At 38.2% G+C, this 14,144-nt stretch overlaps 1 protein-coding gene across 4 annotated transcripts in view; it reads right to left on the reverse strand.

The window, feature by feature from the left end:
• The window catches only part of LOC105563819 (hemicentin-2), a 302,661-nt gene that overhangs the window by 35,663 nt on the left and 252,854 nt on the right, over positions 1–14,144 (reverse strand). For all 4 annotated transcript variants that reach the window (XM_012015748.1, XM_012015750.1, XM_012015749.1 and 1 more), the window contains exon 5: positions 12,195–12,329. In XM_012015748.1, coding sequence (XP_011871138.1) covers positions 12,195–12,329 — 135 coding nt within the window. The remainder of the gene's footprint in view (positions 1–12,194; positions 12,330–14,144) is intronic.

A 14,144-nucleotide genomic window follows, 5' to 3' on the forward strand; every position in this document is an offset into this window, starting at 1 on the left:
TACATTTTACTATAGTAAAATGTATGGTATAATTTCAAAAACTCTCACAAAGTTCTTCAAAATGCCATGTTGTCCCACGATTACATAATTTTCAGGACATTTCAAGAGAAAATTCTCTCCGTGTAGATTCTATATTTGTTTAAATAACATATATTTCTTCAATTCGTCTGAATTGTATTAGCAATAGATTATTCTGATCGTAGCGCTGAAAGCACTTTCCGGAGGCTTGTGGCGCGATATAGTACCCTTTATTCTCATCTTGCATTGTGGCAATCGAAAAATGACAGCAGACTCCTTTGAGACGAGTGCAGATTAACGGTCGGTCTTTTTCCCCGCGGGACTTCCCGGTGTACTTGCGCGGGGATTATTAGGAAAGAAAGAATATATCCTCTGCCGCCTATGTGTGCTCGGTCATCCATCGTGTCCGTGGAGTGAAGCTTACGTCCGACAAAGAGCTTATATGAGAAGCTTTCTCGCGCCCCGGCTGACTCAGCCAAAAGTTCAAGTGCTATCTCGAGATTTAAGGCTAATACTCGTAGACGGATCAGCTTCTGAAAAACTGACACGTGCGTTCGTACGTCCCTGTTTATGAAAAGCGGACGACGATTCCGTCGGAAGGACTCTACAAGCTCACGTGTTATATCTTAACTCGCTCTACATGAGGCGACAGATATTGGTAGCTGAGCATATGCCTAGCTTCGCGAAATCGGTAAAAACATCGCGCGAAAGAGATTTGCGACCGTCATTTGAAATACATAATCTAGAGACAATTTTTGTTCCATTAAATTTTGATAAAAAAAAATGTGCAAAGCTTTATGCAAAAATCGCGAGGGGTATATTCGAGGCTAAATATTTTTGATGTGATTAAATTTCGTGATTGTATTTGGGATGATTAAATATAATCATAATTTACTGTTGCTGAAGAATTACACGTCAAGATTACAGAGGGCCGACGTTGATCCTCTTGGAGAGACGACAAGGGCGCTTATTGCACAAAACGTTTTACCTCCTCGTTAAAAGTACTGACGCAACGTAAAATTGAATTTGAAACTTACTTCCCCGTCTTGCCATGGTGGTCGTACCAAAGGAATTTTAAGGAAAATTCGTTAAGCGATGTTTTCAAGTTACTGGCTACAATAATAATTTAGCATAATTGTTACACGCAGCATAGGAAATCGATACTTTTCTCGTTCAACGTTATCCGTTAAAACTTTACAATTACTATATAACCAGAAAAGAATCGCGTCCAAAAATTGTGCGTCGAGTGCACCCGGAAAAGTGGTAATCCACCTGGAAGACCAACAACATGACAACGCATGCAATTGAAGACAACGCATGCAATTAACGATAGAAGTTTGTCCTTTGTCCAAAAAGGGCGGGCCGTTAATTTTAAAGAACACCAGTCCCTTGGACCACTTTTCGCAATTAACAAAGAACATTTCTCGCTATCTCATCCTATTTTTCAGCGACATATGAACGTTAATTTCGCGCGGGGACAGAACTATCGATATATAGAGGACAGTCCTCTATTACGAGACAAGTTCCTAATATGAGATAGCGGGGTTTCTGTTGAATTAACAAGCATATTGGTTCCACCATGAAGTTATTGCTCTTCAAGCGAAATCTGTTTAATGGAAAATTCATTGTTGAATCGTGTAAGCGTAGTCTCGCGTTAGAAGTCTATCTCATAATAGGGGACTTTTCTCTATTGTTCTCCGTTGAATATTTGTTACCTTTAAGCACAGTCTACAATGAGACAGAAGACAGTAGTCAGAAATAATAAATTGTAAGTTGGAAATTATAAAGAAAAATATTGGTCCACAATGAGTGATAAGTCACTATAATCTAGCCGATCGGAGACGAGGACATTTATAGGCAATCGTTTGCCTCAACAAGCTTGATGAGTTCCAAATCATCAATTCAACACCGTTTTGTTAAACAACACTAAAAAAATACCTAGTATCAAGGTTACGCTCTGAAATGTTTCTTCGTAGAAAAATTTTACTTAAAAGATTATAATATATTTACACGCATATGCTATAAATTATCAGTAACTAGAAATTTTTCTTACATAAATATTTCGGAATATAACCATAACCCCGAAGCCAGATGTCTTGCATGGCTCGGCGCTCTCGATAAAAATGGCGGGCAATACGATTGGCTCCGAGTGGTCAATCATAAGCTACGTATAAGGATTGGATTTTGGCAATCTTCTTATGGTTGCCGTGCTCCGACTTGTGAGTATTTTATAACAGGCTTATAACTCGCTTATGTCTTCTGACTACTGACTTCTGTCTCATTGTAGACCGGGCTTTTGTGACACTCGTGACACGGTGGCATGTACAAATCTGAATAAGAATACATAACGGTAATATGCGATCCACTTTCGCATAGTCCGCGGGTTCTATACGAGTTACAGAGTACCTCGATAATGAAGTGCAACACTAAAAATTCACTTCGTCATATCCTGCCCTTTATATAGGACAGGATATATAGGAATTTTACGAGGGGTTGTCGTTTGCGTCCAGTATAAAACGTTGAATAACGGCGCTATCAAAGGACTATGTACATTGTAGCTGTCATGTTATTCGGCGATTGTATACGTCGCTACCCGTCATCATATATTTCCATCTTTCGTCGGTATTGTAAGTGAGCGCTTTATTTAAGCATTTCACTCGAGCCCATTTTTACGTACGTATCCGCCTTCCGCGCGCCGTATCGCACACGCGAATCTGCGAAACGTCACCGCACCGAGCGCGCCGGGGACTTCGATAGCTTCGCGTGATTTTTATTACCGCTTCATAGCGGGAGAGAAATTCGTTTCGTAGACGATACTTCTTCGGCGGGAACTAGGCCGTGGGTGAGATCGATATTTTTAACGAGAAAACCGGCGCGGCAGGTTTCCGCGAAATGCAATGATTTCAGCCGCTACTGGCTTCCGCGTGGCCGCTAATGAGAATTTTGCCGAAAGTTTAATTGGCTCTATCATAATTTTGTACGGCGCGCTATCAAGTCGCGGTTTAATCAAGTCGCGCTTCATTACCGCAAGATTCATGCCTGTATTCGTCTTTCTGAATTTACTCTCTCGCCTTTCCGATTCATTATCTATAAGGTGACGACGACGACGACGGCGCTCTTGCCACCGCCAAAATTATCTGGTTTAATTTTGTCGGAAACATTTATCTCGTGCTGATTACAACTGTCGTCTATAAGATTTCGTCGTATTTTCGAGCTGTTACTGTCTCTACGAATGTAGGTATTGTTAAAATGCTCCACAAATGTTCTCGTTTTAGTAAAACAATAATCCATACGTTTTACGAATATTACTGTCCGGACATCAGCGCGTTTGTTCTTAGTATTATTTTATATCAATCCTGCAATTGTCGATCATTTCAGAAGGAACTCTTGTGTACTTGTGATTTCTTTCGCTTTTGTGATTCGGTTTTAATGCAGTTAAGTAAGTGTAAACACTCATTCACATGAATGTCGTCGGGACATAATGCGCCGCAAATCGCTACGAGTCGATGCGATCGGCTTGCATCACTGCAATATCTGGCACTCTCGCGACGATTAAAAAATTCTACCTATTGGCTTATGGCAGGCATATTGATTTTCGTGCAATCGGCAAATGGAAGTATCGTGTAGGTGCTTATCTGTAAGCGGCTTTCCCGCGATTCTAAAAACACATAGCATAGTGGTGGACCAAAATAAGATAAACTGGTATCTTTATTATGCTTCCGCTATATGTGAAAAGGCATTGTTCCTCGGTTCCTATCGGAAAGTAATTGTGAGAATGGTCCGATTATCGTTTACGTGTTACATATACCGCGTATGTACTTTAACGGCTCTCCATTTACGAGAAACGGAAATACGACGCGCTCTTATTGATCGCACCCAAGTGACTCGAATAATTTCGAGTCGACATAAAATATAGGTAGCGAAATATTATTTCGCTCTCTGTAATACTATTATATTGTAATATATGTATACCTACATAGTACGATATATTCGCATTATCTTGTATGTTAATTTTATTATATAATAATAAATACGTTTTACATGTACGAAATAAAATAATTTTTAGAAATCGTTCAATTCTCTTACGCAATGTAAATATAAAAATATAGAAAATGTGAAAATGTAATAGAAGAATCAATGTAGAAAATGTACCGACTAGATATTTGAATACGGTCGATTCGTACTGTAATTAATAGCAAAGAAATATTAATAAAAGTAAAATTAATCAAGCATAAAATTTAATTATATTGTGTAATTAGTCACTTTATGTAGTTGAAATTCTTTAAAGGCAAATACATCGAATAAAGCGTGCAAGTTTCTAAAAATAAAATTTATCTACCTCTGTGTATATTACAAATTAGTTCTCTCTATTAAAAATAAGTGTATAAAAGATAGCTACAAAATTTTATAAAAACACGCAGTTATATGGTAGAAAATTACAACATATTGCATGCATTCTATCATCGTGTTTGAGAAAATGTTTTCTTCGCCGGACTAACACTACCTTCTTAAAATATTTTTTCTGAAAAAGGATTTTAACATCCAAATTAAAATTGAGGAGATGTTTTTAATCCAAGGCAAAATTATTCCGAGGAGAAACGCGCGGAATGTTGCTCGCAAACTTGTGACTATAACTTCTAATTTTTCGGTTTTCTTTTCAGAATGGGAAAATTACATGTTCAAAAAGGTGAAAGATTTCTCATACGGTAATTAACATTCCGCCACAGTTAAATATTTTACATTCTGCTATTAGACATTATTTCTGTCAAGATAGATACACTTTGAAAACATGCAGAAATTATAGCATATAACTTTTAAAAGGGACTTTTAAGACGTACCTTATATACCTATATGTATATTTGTAATATATGACAAAGATTTTAAAAAGTGTCTGCAGTTCTAACGCAAAATTATTGTTTATAACGAAGTTAAAGCTATAATTGAACTCGATATCCAGCACAGTACTATTTGTTGTATGTACAGAAAATTACGTAATGTTACATAAGTTAAACATTAAGATGTGGAAGTCCCATACATGCGCTTGCCTCTCAATTAAGGGTTGCGTCGATAATCAAGAAACTTTATTACGACATAGCGCGATCCGACGAGAGGAAGGGAAACGATTTGTATAATAACTGTTATCTGACGATACCGGAAGATTGGAACGATGGGCCGATGAACCTCGATAGCTATTTGTTTTATCGATTTTCCGGTTGGAGAAATGCTGTCAAAAAATAAGTCAGTCTCTCTTTCTGTCTAAAAGCTTCTCTCGCGCTGGATATAACACATATTCGTTACGATTATATTTTCTCGTAGAAATGAGAAAAAGCCTGGAAAAACCTGGTTTTAAAGCAGCTTGTATTTACAACGCGAAAGTCCATTGTGAGTGTATTTTCGAGTTGTTGCTGTGTTACATTTGTATTTATTATTTTTATGAAAAATACTAGAATATTTAGAATATGTCTAAATCGCAATAATGAGACAACGAAATATGCATATTACTGCTGAATAATAAAATTTAGTATTGCAATAAAGACAAATGCATTGTTAACTGAAGGCAACTATCAGTTTGTCTTTCGTTATTCGAACGTTATTGATCGATGATAAGTTCTCTCACGACACATATTTAAAGCGACGTTTAATTTGAACTGTAAGTCGTCACACCTTAAAGTTGATAACATTTCCGTTATAGAATTTTTTGTTGTGCTTGGCCTTCACTTGTTTGGTTTATTTTTTAACTGAATTTATACCACTGAAGTTTCGAAAATAAAAAATAACTGGTCGTTGTATAACATGTTCGCCAATAAATCAATACGTTGCGATCACAATTCCGGTTAATGATTCGAAATCGAAGGAAATCTCACATCCGGTTATAGTACATTAATCTTTTCGTCGTCCAACGAATAAGCGACATTCAACGTTTCAGTCCCGAGATAGCGATAATAAATTTGTTAAAACTGAAACAACCTTGCGGGGTGGCGAGCAACATTAACTTTTCCAACATTTTTCCAAGTTGTTATTCGCGCGAGTAAAAGAATACTCATTACGCATTAAAGAGAGTTCAGGGCGAGACACTTGTGTCCCATTCGGCCGGTAACTTTTATCTACGCTGTACTCGAGTGGCCCAATGAAATCTTCTCCCTAATACGGGGATGAGGGAGAGCTTTATCTCTTGCTTTAAAGTTCAAAACTTTATCCGCGGTGGCAATTCCAAAATTTCCTCTTTAAGCTCGGATGGAGCGAATGTAAGCGTGCCTGTATCGATCGACAGTTTCTCCTATGCTTCTTCTTTCTCTGTCGTTTTCCCTCTCTCCTCTCCTCTCCTCTCTCTCTCTCTCTCTCTCTCTCTCTCTGGGATGCGGCAATTGTGTACAACGTAACCAATGACGCAAAGCTATAACATGCACGCGTGAAATTAAACGACGACGTGCGACGAATGTTATGTAGTTTCTCGTGGGAATATCTAATTTTTATGAGCACAGTAGCATGTCATTGGGACAGCTGGTGTCACTATGATATATGATACCAAAATAACATACTACGTTTTTCATCCCCCTTTTAATTTCTCTTTTTTCCCCTCCCTTTCTCTCTTTTTCAATAAATAATCCATGTACCCTAAGTGCACATCGATTTCTCGCTACGAAAATTGCTTCACCCCGCACTCGCGTGATGTTTCGCTGTATATTTCACAGAGTAATCTTATTTCATGAAAAAAAAATATATATATATATACGCCGTGATATTGCAGTAATCTGTATTCTTAAAAATGCAAACAACGTTCGCAAGATGAACGAGATCCGAAATCCGGTAAAAAAAATCCCAATTCACAGAGAGAACAAGCGCGACGGGGGTATTATTTCACTTCCTTTTTTTTCCCCCCCCCGTGCGGTCCCCGTCGGCGGATTCGCTCGGATTTAACGATGAAATTGTTTACCGATCGTGACGCAATTAGTTCGGACCCGGTATTACTTTTATAATTCTAGATACGATTGTGTCGATATATGTATAAATTGTATTAGCCAATGAAGCGTAAATTTATATTGGCGGTTACGAACGAAATGCGCAATATTATTAATTGATCGGTGCTCGTCCGTGTGCGCATATATCGTCGCTGCGAAGAGCTTATTTAGCAAAAATGCTCCGAAAAGCGGAAAGGCGGGAGGGGGGGGGAGGAGATATGGGGTGCATTGTCCGCCGCGGTGCGCAACGACACGCACTTTTCCTCCGAATGCGGTTCACCGACCGTTCGGTCTCGCCCGAACGATAACCGGACTCGGCGGAAAGGAGAGGGTTAACTGCCTGCGGTCGCGTGACGAGGTAAGATTAGAGGCGCGGTTTGCGTTTCGAAGTTAAGCCGACCCGGTTGCACTCGCTTCGGAGTTAAACCGCCCGCATTTCGCTCGCCCTTATTTAGCGAGGCGCTCCGCGTTCCGGTGCACTCTACCTTTTTCCACCCGGCGGTGTATTTTTGCGGACTCGCGTTTTCGCAAACCCCGGCTGCTGCGACCGCGGCGGCAACGTTTCGACACGTTCGCGTGAAGAGTAAAGAGCGGTTGCGGAGCATGCGAGCATACATTTGCATATATATATACATATATATACATCGGCGACACACGTGCCGTGCGCGCAGATCTGCGTGCGATCAATTTTCAGGTACGCTGTACCGTGACACTTTTAATTTATCAGTTTAATTAACGGTATTTATGGCCGCGCTCGTCAATTACTATGGAATCGGCGTCGCGGCGCCGCGCGTTCTCCTTCGCGTGCACGTCTGTCTCACCGAAAATCGCAACAGCTGTGTGCGCGTTTGTGTGTATGTGTGTGTGATACCACATTTGAGTTTATATATATATATATATATATATACGCGTATGAGGGAAAAACCGATAATGAAAATGGCTCCGTGCGATGAAAGTCGCAAATGAATTCCGATTTAAATGTTCTCAAATATTAAATAGGATTTCCCTCTCTTGCGGATCAATGGAATAGCCCAACGACTCTATTTGATATTTATTAGGGGAGAGTGGCCGAATGCGTACCACTTAAGGTATTATTTATTATACATCCCATTGGACACTGATTCGTAGGCATACAACCGTTGGAAATTGTAGTTTGATGTTTCAGGCATCTATTATTACATGTCTAATATAAAAATCGCTGTGCGATATTACAACACGTGAATTCACTGACGACAATGATCCCGTCTAAGGGGGAAAAAAGCCTGTGTATGTCCGTTTGTAACGGTGCGCAGAACAGGATGGAATAAATACGGTATACGGATTCACGCGATAATTCAAGCGGCCACCACCAGCTGTGCTAGGTCCTTAGAAATAACGGCGTTCACACTGTAATTGACTAATATTAATGCTGTAACTTGATGTTTGGTTATTTATTTATTCCCCACTTCTTCCGATGTTTTTGATCTAGGCGTTTCACCTTTCTTACATTTGCGACAGTCAATCCTCAGCCTTTGTAGGCTACATACCTTTAACGTTTACCGCAAAAATTGTATAATTATGACTCATTTCCTCCGGACTTTTATTATATATTTGTACTATATCTCGTTTTTCGATTTTTGATGGTATATTTTAGTTACTGCTTGAAAAGGACTAAAACCCATGGTCGAAACGTTGCGCTGTATGATTTGAATATATTAAACACGTGCCGGATAAGGTCGACCAAAATTTATTTACTGTTATTACTAAATGTTGCTTATATTAAGTAATAATATGAAATATTGATGAGGTACGCATCAGGTGACTAGTGCGCATTCGGCAACTCTCCCCTATTTGATATATGTATATTATTTTGGAATAGTTATTCTTAATTTGATTGTGTGCGCTGTTTTGAGAGCTGATTGGTATCTCTTTTAATTAATGTGCAATAAATGGGTAAAAAGAGAGAAAGGGGGGGCGCGTGGAAAGAATGTTTAAATTTACATAAAACAAGTGCGAAGTACCGTAGAATTATATACAGCGGGAGTAAGAAACATAAACAAGACTTGTATTTCTGCGCCGCGTCGTTCCGTTTTGTTTGCATCTCGAATTTTTCTAATGAATTCGGAATAACAATGCCTCACGAACTGCAATCGCGGAATTAATGAATGTTTATCTCGCCGGTTGCGCCATAAGTAGAACGAAGAAATAACCCTCTTCTAGATTCTACCAGAACTTTTGCGCCACCACCAACACACACGTACATACGCGCGCGCGTACACACAGAGCGAAACAGCATGAAAGAATAAAGTGACTCGACGGCGCTCTGTTAAATTGGGAATGGAGGATGGTCGGCACGCAGCCGAAAGGTCGGGCGGAACACGAATTTAATCAATTTCCGGCCGCAGCGACGCAGCGGGCACGGGCGCAGCGATTTTAATTTATCAGTTTAATTAATGGGCACCTGGCGTACACAGAGTTGCCAATTAAAACAGAATCAATGTCATCGGGTCCCGTAGGTTCTTCCTTCGCATAGCCGTCGCCGCGCCGCGAATATACAGTAAAGGCGGCGCGCTTGCATATTACGGAATCCGCAGACAAGCGGTAGAATCCGATAAAGTGGCTCGAGTATAGCGGGGTGTACGCATAGACTGGGCATTGTGGCTACTGAAGTGTACAAACTTTAGAAAGAGACAACATACTTGGAACCATAGCTCTCTGTCTATCAATATCGTAATGGCGTAGTCTATTCTTACTATGTCTATGGGTGTAGGCATACAGTGCCGAGCGAGCGTCGAACGAGCGACTCAGTGGCGTAACTACCACCCGGGAAGCCCTGGCACGGTCTGGGGGCCCCAGCTTGGAAGGGCCCCCTAAATATCCTGGACTGTTACGGTCGAAAGAATTGGCAAACCTATTGATAGTTGAAAATTTTGCATTTTCGGCGAGTTTTCCCGATGTTGGTACAGTTCTAATGCTATTTCTAACTATACCTGTGACTGTTGCAACTGCTGAACGATCTTTCTCAAAATTAAAATTAATAAAAAATTATGTACGGAGCGTCATGAATCAAGATCGTTTAAGCGCTTTAAGCATTCTTTCTATTAAACATGAAGAAGCAAACTATTTGAGAAATAATCTCCACAGTATTATCAACGTATTTGCAGATAAAAAGGTCCGAAAAATTAAATTTTAAGTGCGATTCGGAAATTAATGAATTTAGTAGATAATCTAATGATATTTTTTAAATGATTTTTTGTTCATCTTTTAATCTTGCCTTAGGTGGCTGGATCAACGGTCGTCTTAGTACAGTAGGGAATTTACTAATAAGCCCTACTAATAAAAAGTTAAAATAAAAAACAAAAAATATAAAAAATATAAAATACAAAAAAATATAAAAACGCAAAATTGCAAAAAAAAATAAAAAAACATAACATAACTTTGCCATTGACGGTCCCAAGCCCGTATAAGAAAAAAGGAGGGGGTTTTGTGTGAGCCATAGATTACTTACAGATAGCAGGATCAATGACAAATCTTGACTTAATCTTTTGTTCTATCCGTTTTTGTTATCAAAATAGGGGTTTCATTCCCATTTGAAAATTTCAAGTTGACCTTGGAATGATCCCTAAAGTTGACCCCTATATAAAGGGCCCTATTCAATTTTTGCCCGGGGGCCCCCAACATTGTAGTTACGCCACTGGAGCGACTGCTGCACCTTGGAACGAGAAACGCTCCGACATTTCGAGGGGGTCGAAAATGCGCGCGTGTACGACGGACAGCTCGCGTCCGCGCACGAATTTCGGGAAATGTTAATAATCTATAGAGGGATATAGGTCAAGAGTTACGGGGGACGATGAAACGACGGGGGTGCGGGATACGACCACGCGCGAATTACTCACGTCAACGTCGTACGTTCGTCGTACGTGTGCGAGCGTACGAGAACGAGTTGAGGCTGCTTGCTGTTAACGCATCTGACGATAATTAATCCCGCGCGCACGCAAACGTCCCCGAGAGATGCGCCTTGCGTATCGCAATTTTCAAATGGAAAAATTACCTTGCGATCTCTTCGCTCAGCGGCTTTCGCTTCCGCGTTAAAAGCGCATGTGACCGATTTAATATTAATTGGACGTGATGCAACGTTATCGTTACAATCGGAAAATATCGATGTTTAAAATTTGAAGGTAATAATCTTTCCAAGGGAGATTCCAAAGTCGCCTTCCATTGATATTTTATATGAGGGATTTATATTTATCTTTTCTAAGACACATATGTACGTACAGGGTGTCCCAATTTAATGTCCCACTCCCAAACAACTTGTCTGAAACATTTTTTCTGCGATCAAAAATAAAAAGTTATTTGGGGTGGGACATTAAATTGGGACACTCTGTATATACAGAAATATGCTGCTGCAATAGTGCTTTAATTTTTGAACATTTTTGTGTATCGTTACATACACAAAAATTTTCAATAATTGGAGCACTATTGCAACAGCATATTCCTGAGACTAGATCAAGTAAAACAGTTCTGTACTACTTTTCCCTCCGACAAACAGTTATCGAGATATCATAAGCTAAATATTGAAATATCTATCAATTTTTTCTTGAATATCTGAAAAAGTATTACACAACTCGAATAATGTTTCAGACAAAAGTTGTTCATATTAATTAGTAGAATAAGATAGTATAATAAACAATAGGATGCTCCATTTAAAAAATTTAAGGTGACCTTCAAGCAACTATTCAAAGTAAAATTCATCACCACCTTATGTCCCCCTCTAGACCGTACAACTTTTATTTTAAAAACGTCACTATGTTCTTGACCATACCTGGCCAGCCACGGGTCGTCATGCAATTTTCTACATCGGTTGATTACCTTTTATTTATTACGCGAAAAGGAGAACAACTTCGATATATCCGTGAAACGAAATTTCGCGTCGTGCACGACTCGCGTAAACATATAAAAAATGTAAATGATTTAAAACGCCGGTGTGATCAAACATAGGTACAAAACGATCAATATTTGTTAATATCCGTGTAGCGGATGTGGTGTACTGTAATGCAAGCTTTCACGTTATGAGCGCATAGAGACGAGAAGGAGGTCGGTTTAAAAGGAAAACTGCGTGCGCGGCCGCTGTTTTATCGCAAGAAATTTCTGTTATTCACATTTATTAGCAGACTCGCTCTCGCGGACTCGTGCCAGTATAAAGCAAGCTTCCCAAATGCGGCGTGCAGTGTGTCTTACCTTCTCTATTATGCACACGAGATTTATGATAGATCCTACGTCGACGTGATGCTCGTCGCTTCCTAATATAAACGCCTCTGGTATCACTATATTTAGATTGACGAAGTGTGACAGTATCCCTGCACTTCTCGAGACCTGGAACATACAAAATTACAGCAACTGTGAGTCGTTTTGCACAAAAATTCCAATGTGATGATAATACTATGAAAAAGAAGATTTTTTTAAAAAGAATCAGATTACACAGTTTTTCAAATTTAATGAGATTTGTCCAACATCTGTAGAGGATAAATGTACGGTCTAAAATAATTCTAGAGATCTAGCAATTTTAGATCTTATATTTATTCCATTAAAAAATATTGGACAAATTTCATTGAATTTACCATCCTTATTCTGAGAAAAATTGGAAAGAATCTGTAATCTGTTTTCTAATGTTTTTTTTATAGTAAACCTATTTATTTGTTCAGCTTCTATACGGGACAAATGTTTGATCTAAAATAATTGTAGCTCTTACATTTATCCCACTTAAAAATTCCACGTAAAAATTCAATTTTTATCATCTTTTTATGAAAAAGATTAGAAGGAATCTGTAATCTAATACTTTGTACGTAAAATCTAAAATAAAACTTGAGAATGGAGGAAGAAGCGCGATATATTCGAGTTTTCTAATATTTCCCTAATTTATTTTATTTTAATTTCGTAGCGGATGGTAATATACATACAGTAATATATGTAGTTATGCAGCACACGCAGTTGGACCAAAATAAATCACAAAGATAAAACGAAAATATTTCCACTGAAATATCGGATAGTCTCAGCGTAGTAGCTAGCTCGAAAGCCCCCACAACAAATATAAGACTATTTTCGTTTAAATTATTGACTGAAATATTTTGATATTTTTCAGCAAATTGTGATGAACGGATTAATTAGTGCTCATCAAAAAGCTTTGTTAACAGTCATATTCATGTGTTTATTATAAATTAACGTAAGAGACTTATTGTTCGTTTTAATTTTTGAAAAGCAAACACTTTAGATAACTTAAATTGTCATGATTTAAAGATATTTCGCATACTTTTGGTCAGAACGTATATATCAAAATATGCAAGCGCACAATACAAAAGTTGAGTGAGCATTAATTCAACGGGTTTCGAGTACATGGAAATCGGCTTATCAACTTTGTCCGAAAATGTGTTGTAACTCGAAATACCAGGTTTTTCAGTGCAGTCCTTTAAATATTTCAACGTAAAACTGAGTGCTTCTCTAGCAGTTTCAACCTTTTTCAGTAAAAAAATCTTAAAATAGATGAATAAAGAATATTGTACATATATAGAAATATATATAAAAGTTATGTAATTTTAATTGAATAAGAATTTAATATACTGTGTTCATTAATAATTATCAGTTTTCGGCAATTCTGATTATCTTTCTGAGTATCTTTCCGATTACGTTGACTTACATTTAGTGACATTTAATTACACAAAGGTGTCTGTGAACACACATTACAAGTATATTGTATTACTTGAGGAAACAGGGATGTCACTAGTTTTACGAGGAAAGACATACAGATATAATGTACGTATATTATCAAATTTTTTTCAGTACTGTTATTTTATGCTTTAATAAGAATGCTTTGTCAAAGAACTTAACGATTCGATTTTTATATTTTTTGGGAGCGATGCAATACTTTTGAGTAGTATTATATCATTTCAATGTTACAACCAACGGTGATGAAAAAAGATTAAAAAGAAAGAGAATATCGTATCGATCTTTCCAAAAGTCTTTTTAACATCCACAGGAAAGGCAGAAAAGAATTATCTCACGAAACGTGACTGAAATTCTAATTGAAACGTTAATGTCGCGTTGCGAAGATTCTATTCTCAAATTTTACTTCTACCTTACACGAAGACTATGTGAAAAGTTCTCGAAATGAAATTAGAAGAACAGTTCACGTCT

The sequence above is a fragment of the Vollenhovia emeryi genome, unplaced genomic scaffold (assembly GCF_000949405.1).
Source record: "Vollenhovia emeryi isolate VEMERY1.0 unplaced genomic scaffold, V.emery_V1.0 DF939171.1, whole genome shotgun sequence".
In the NCBI taxonomy this organism is placed as follows: Eukaryota; Metazoa; Arthropoda; class Insecta; order Hymenoptera; family Formicidae; genus Vollenhovia; species Vollenhovia emeryi.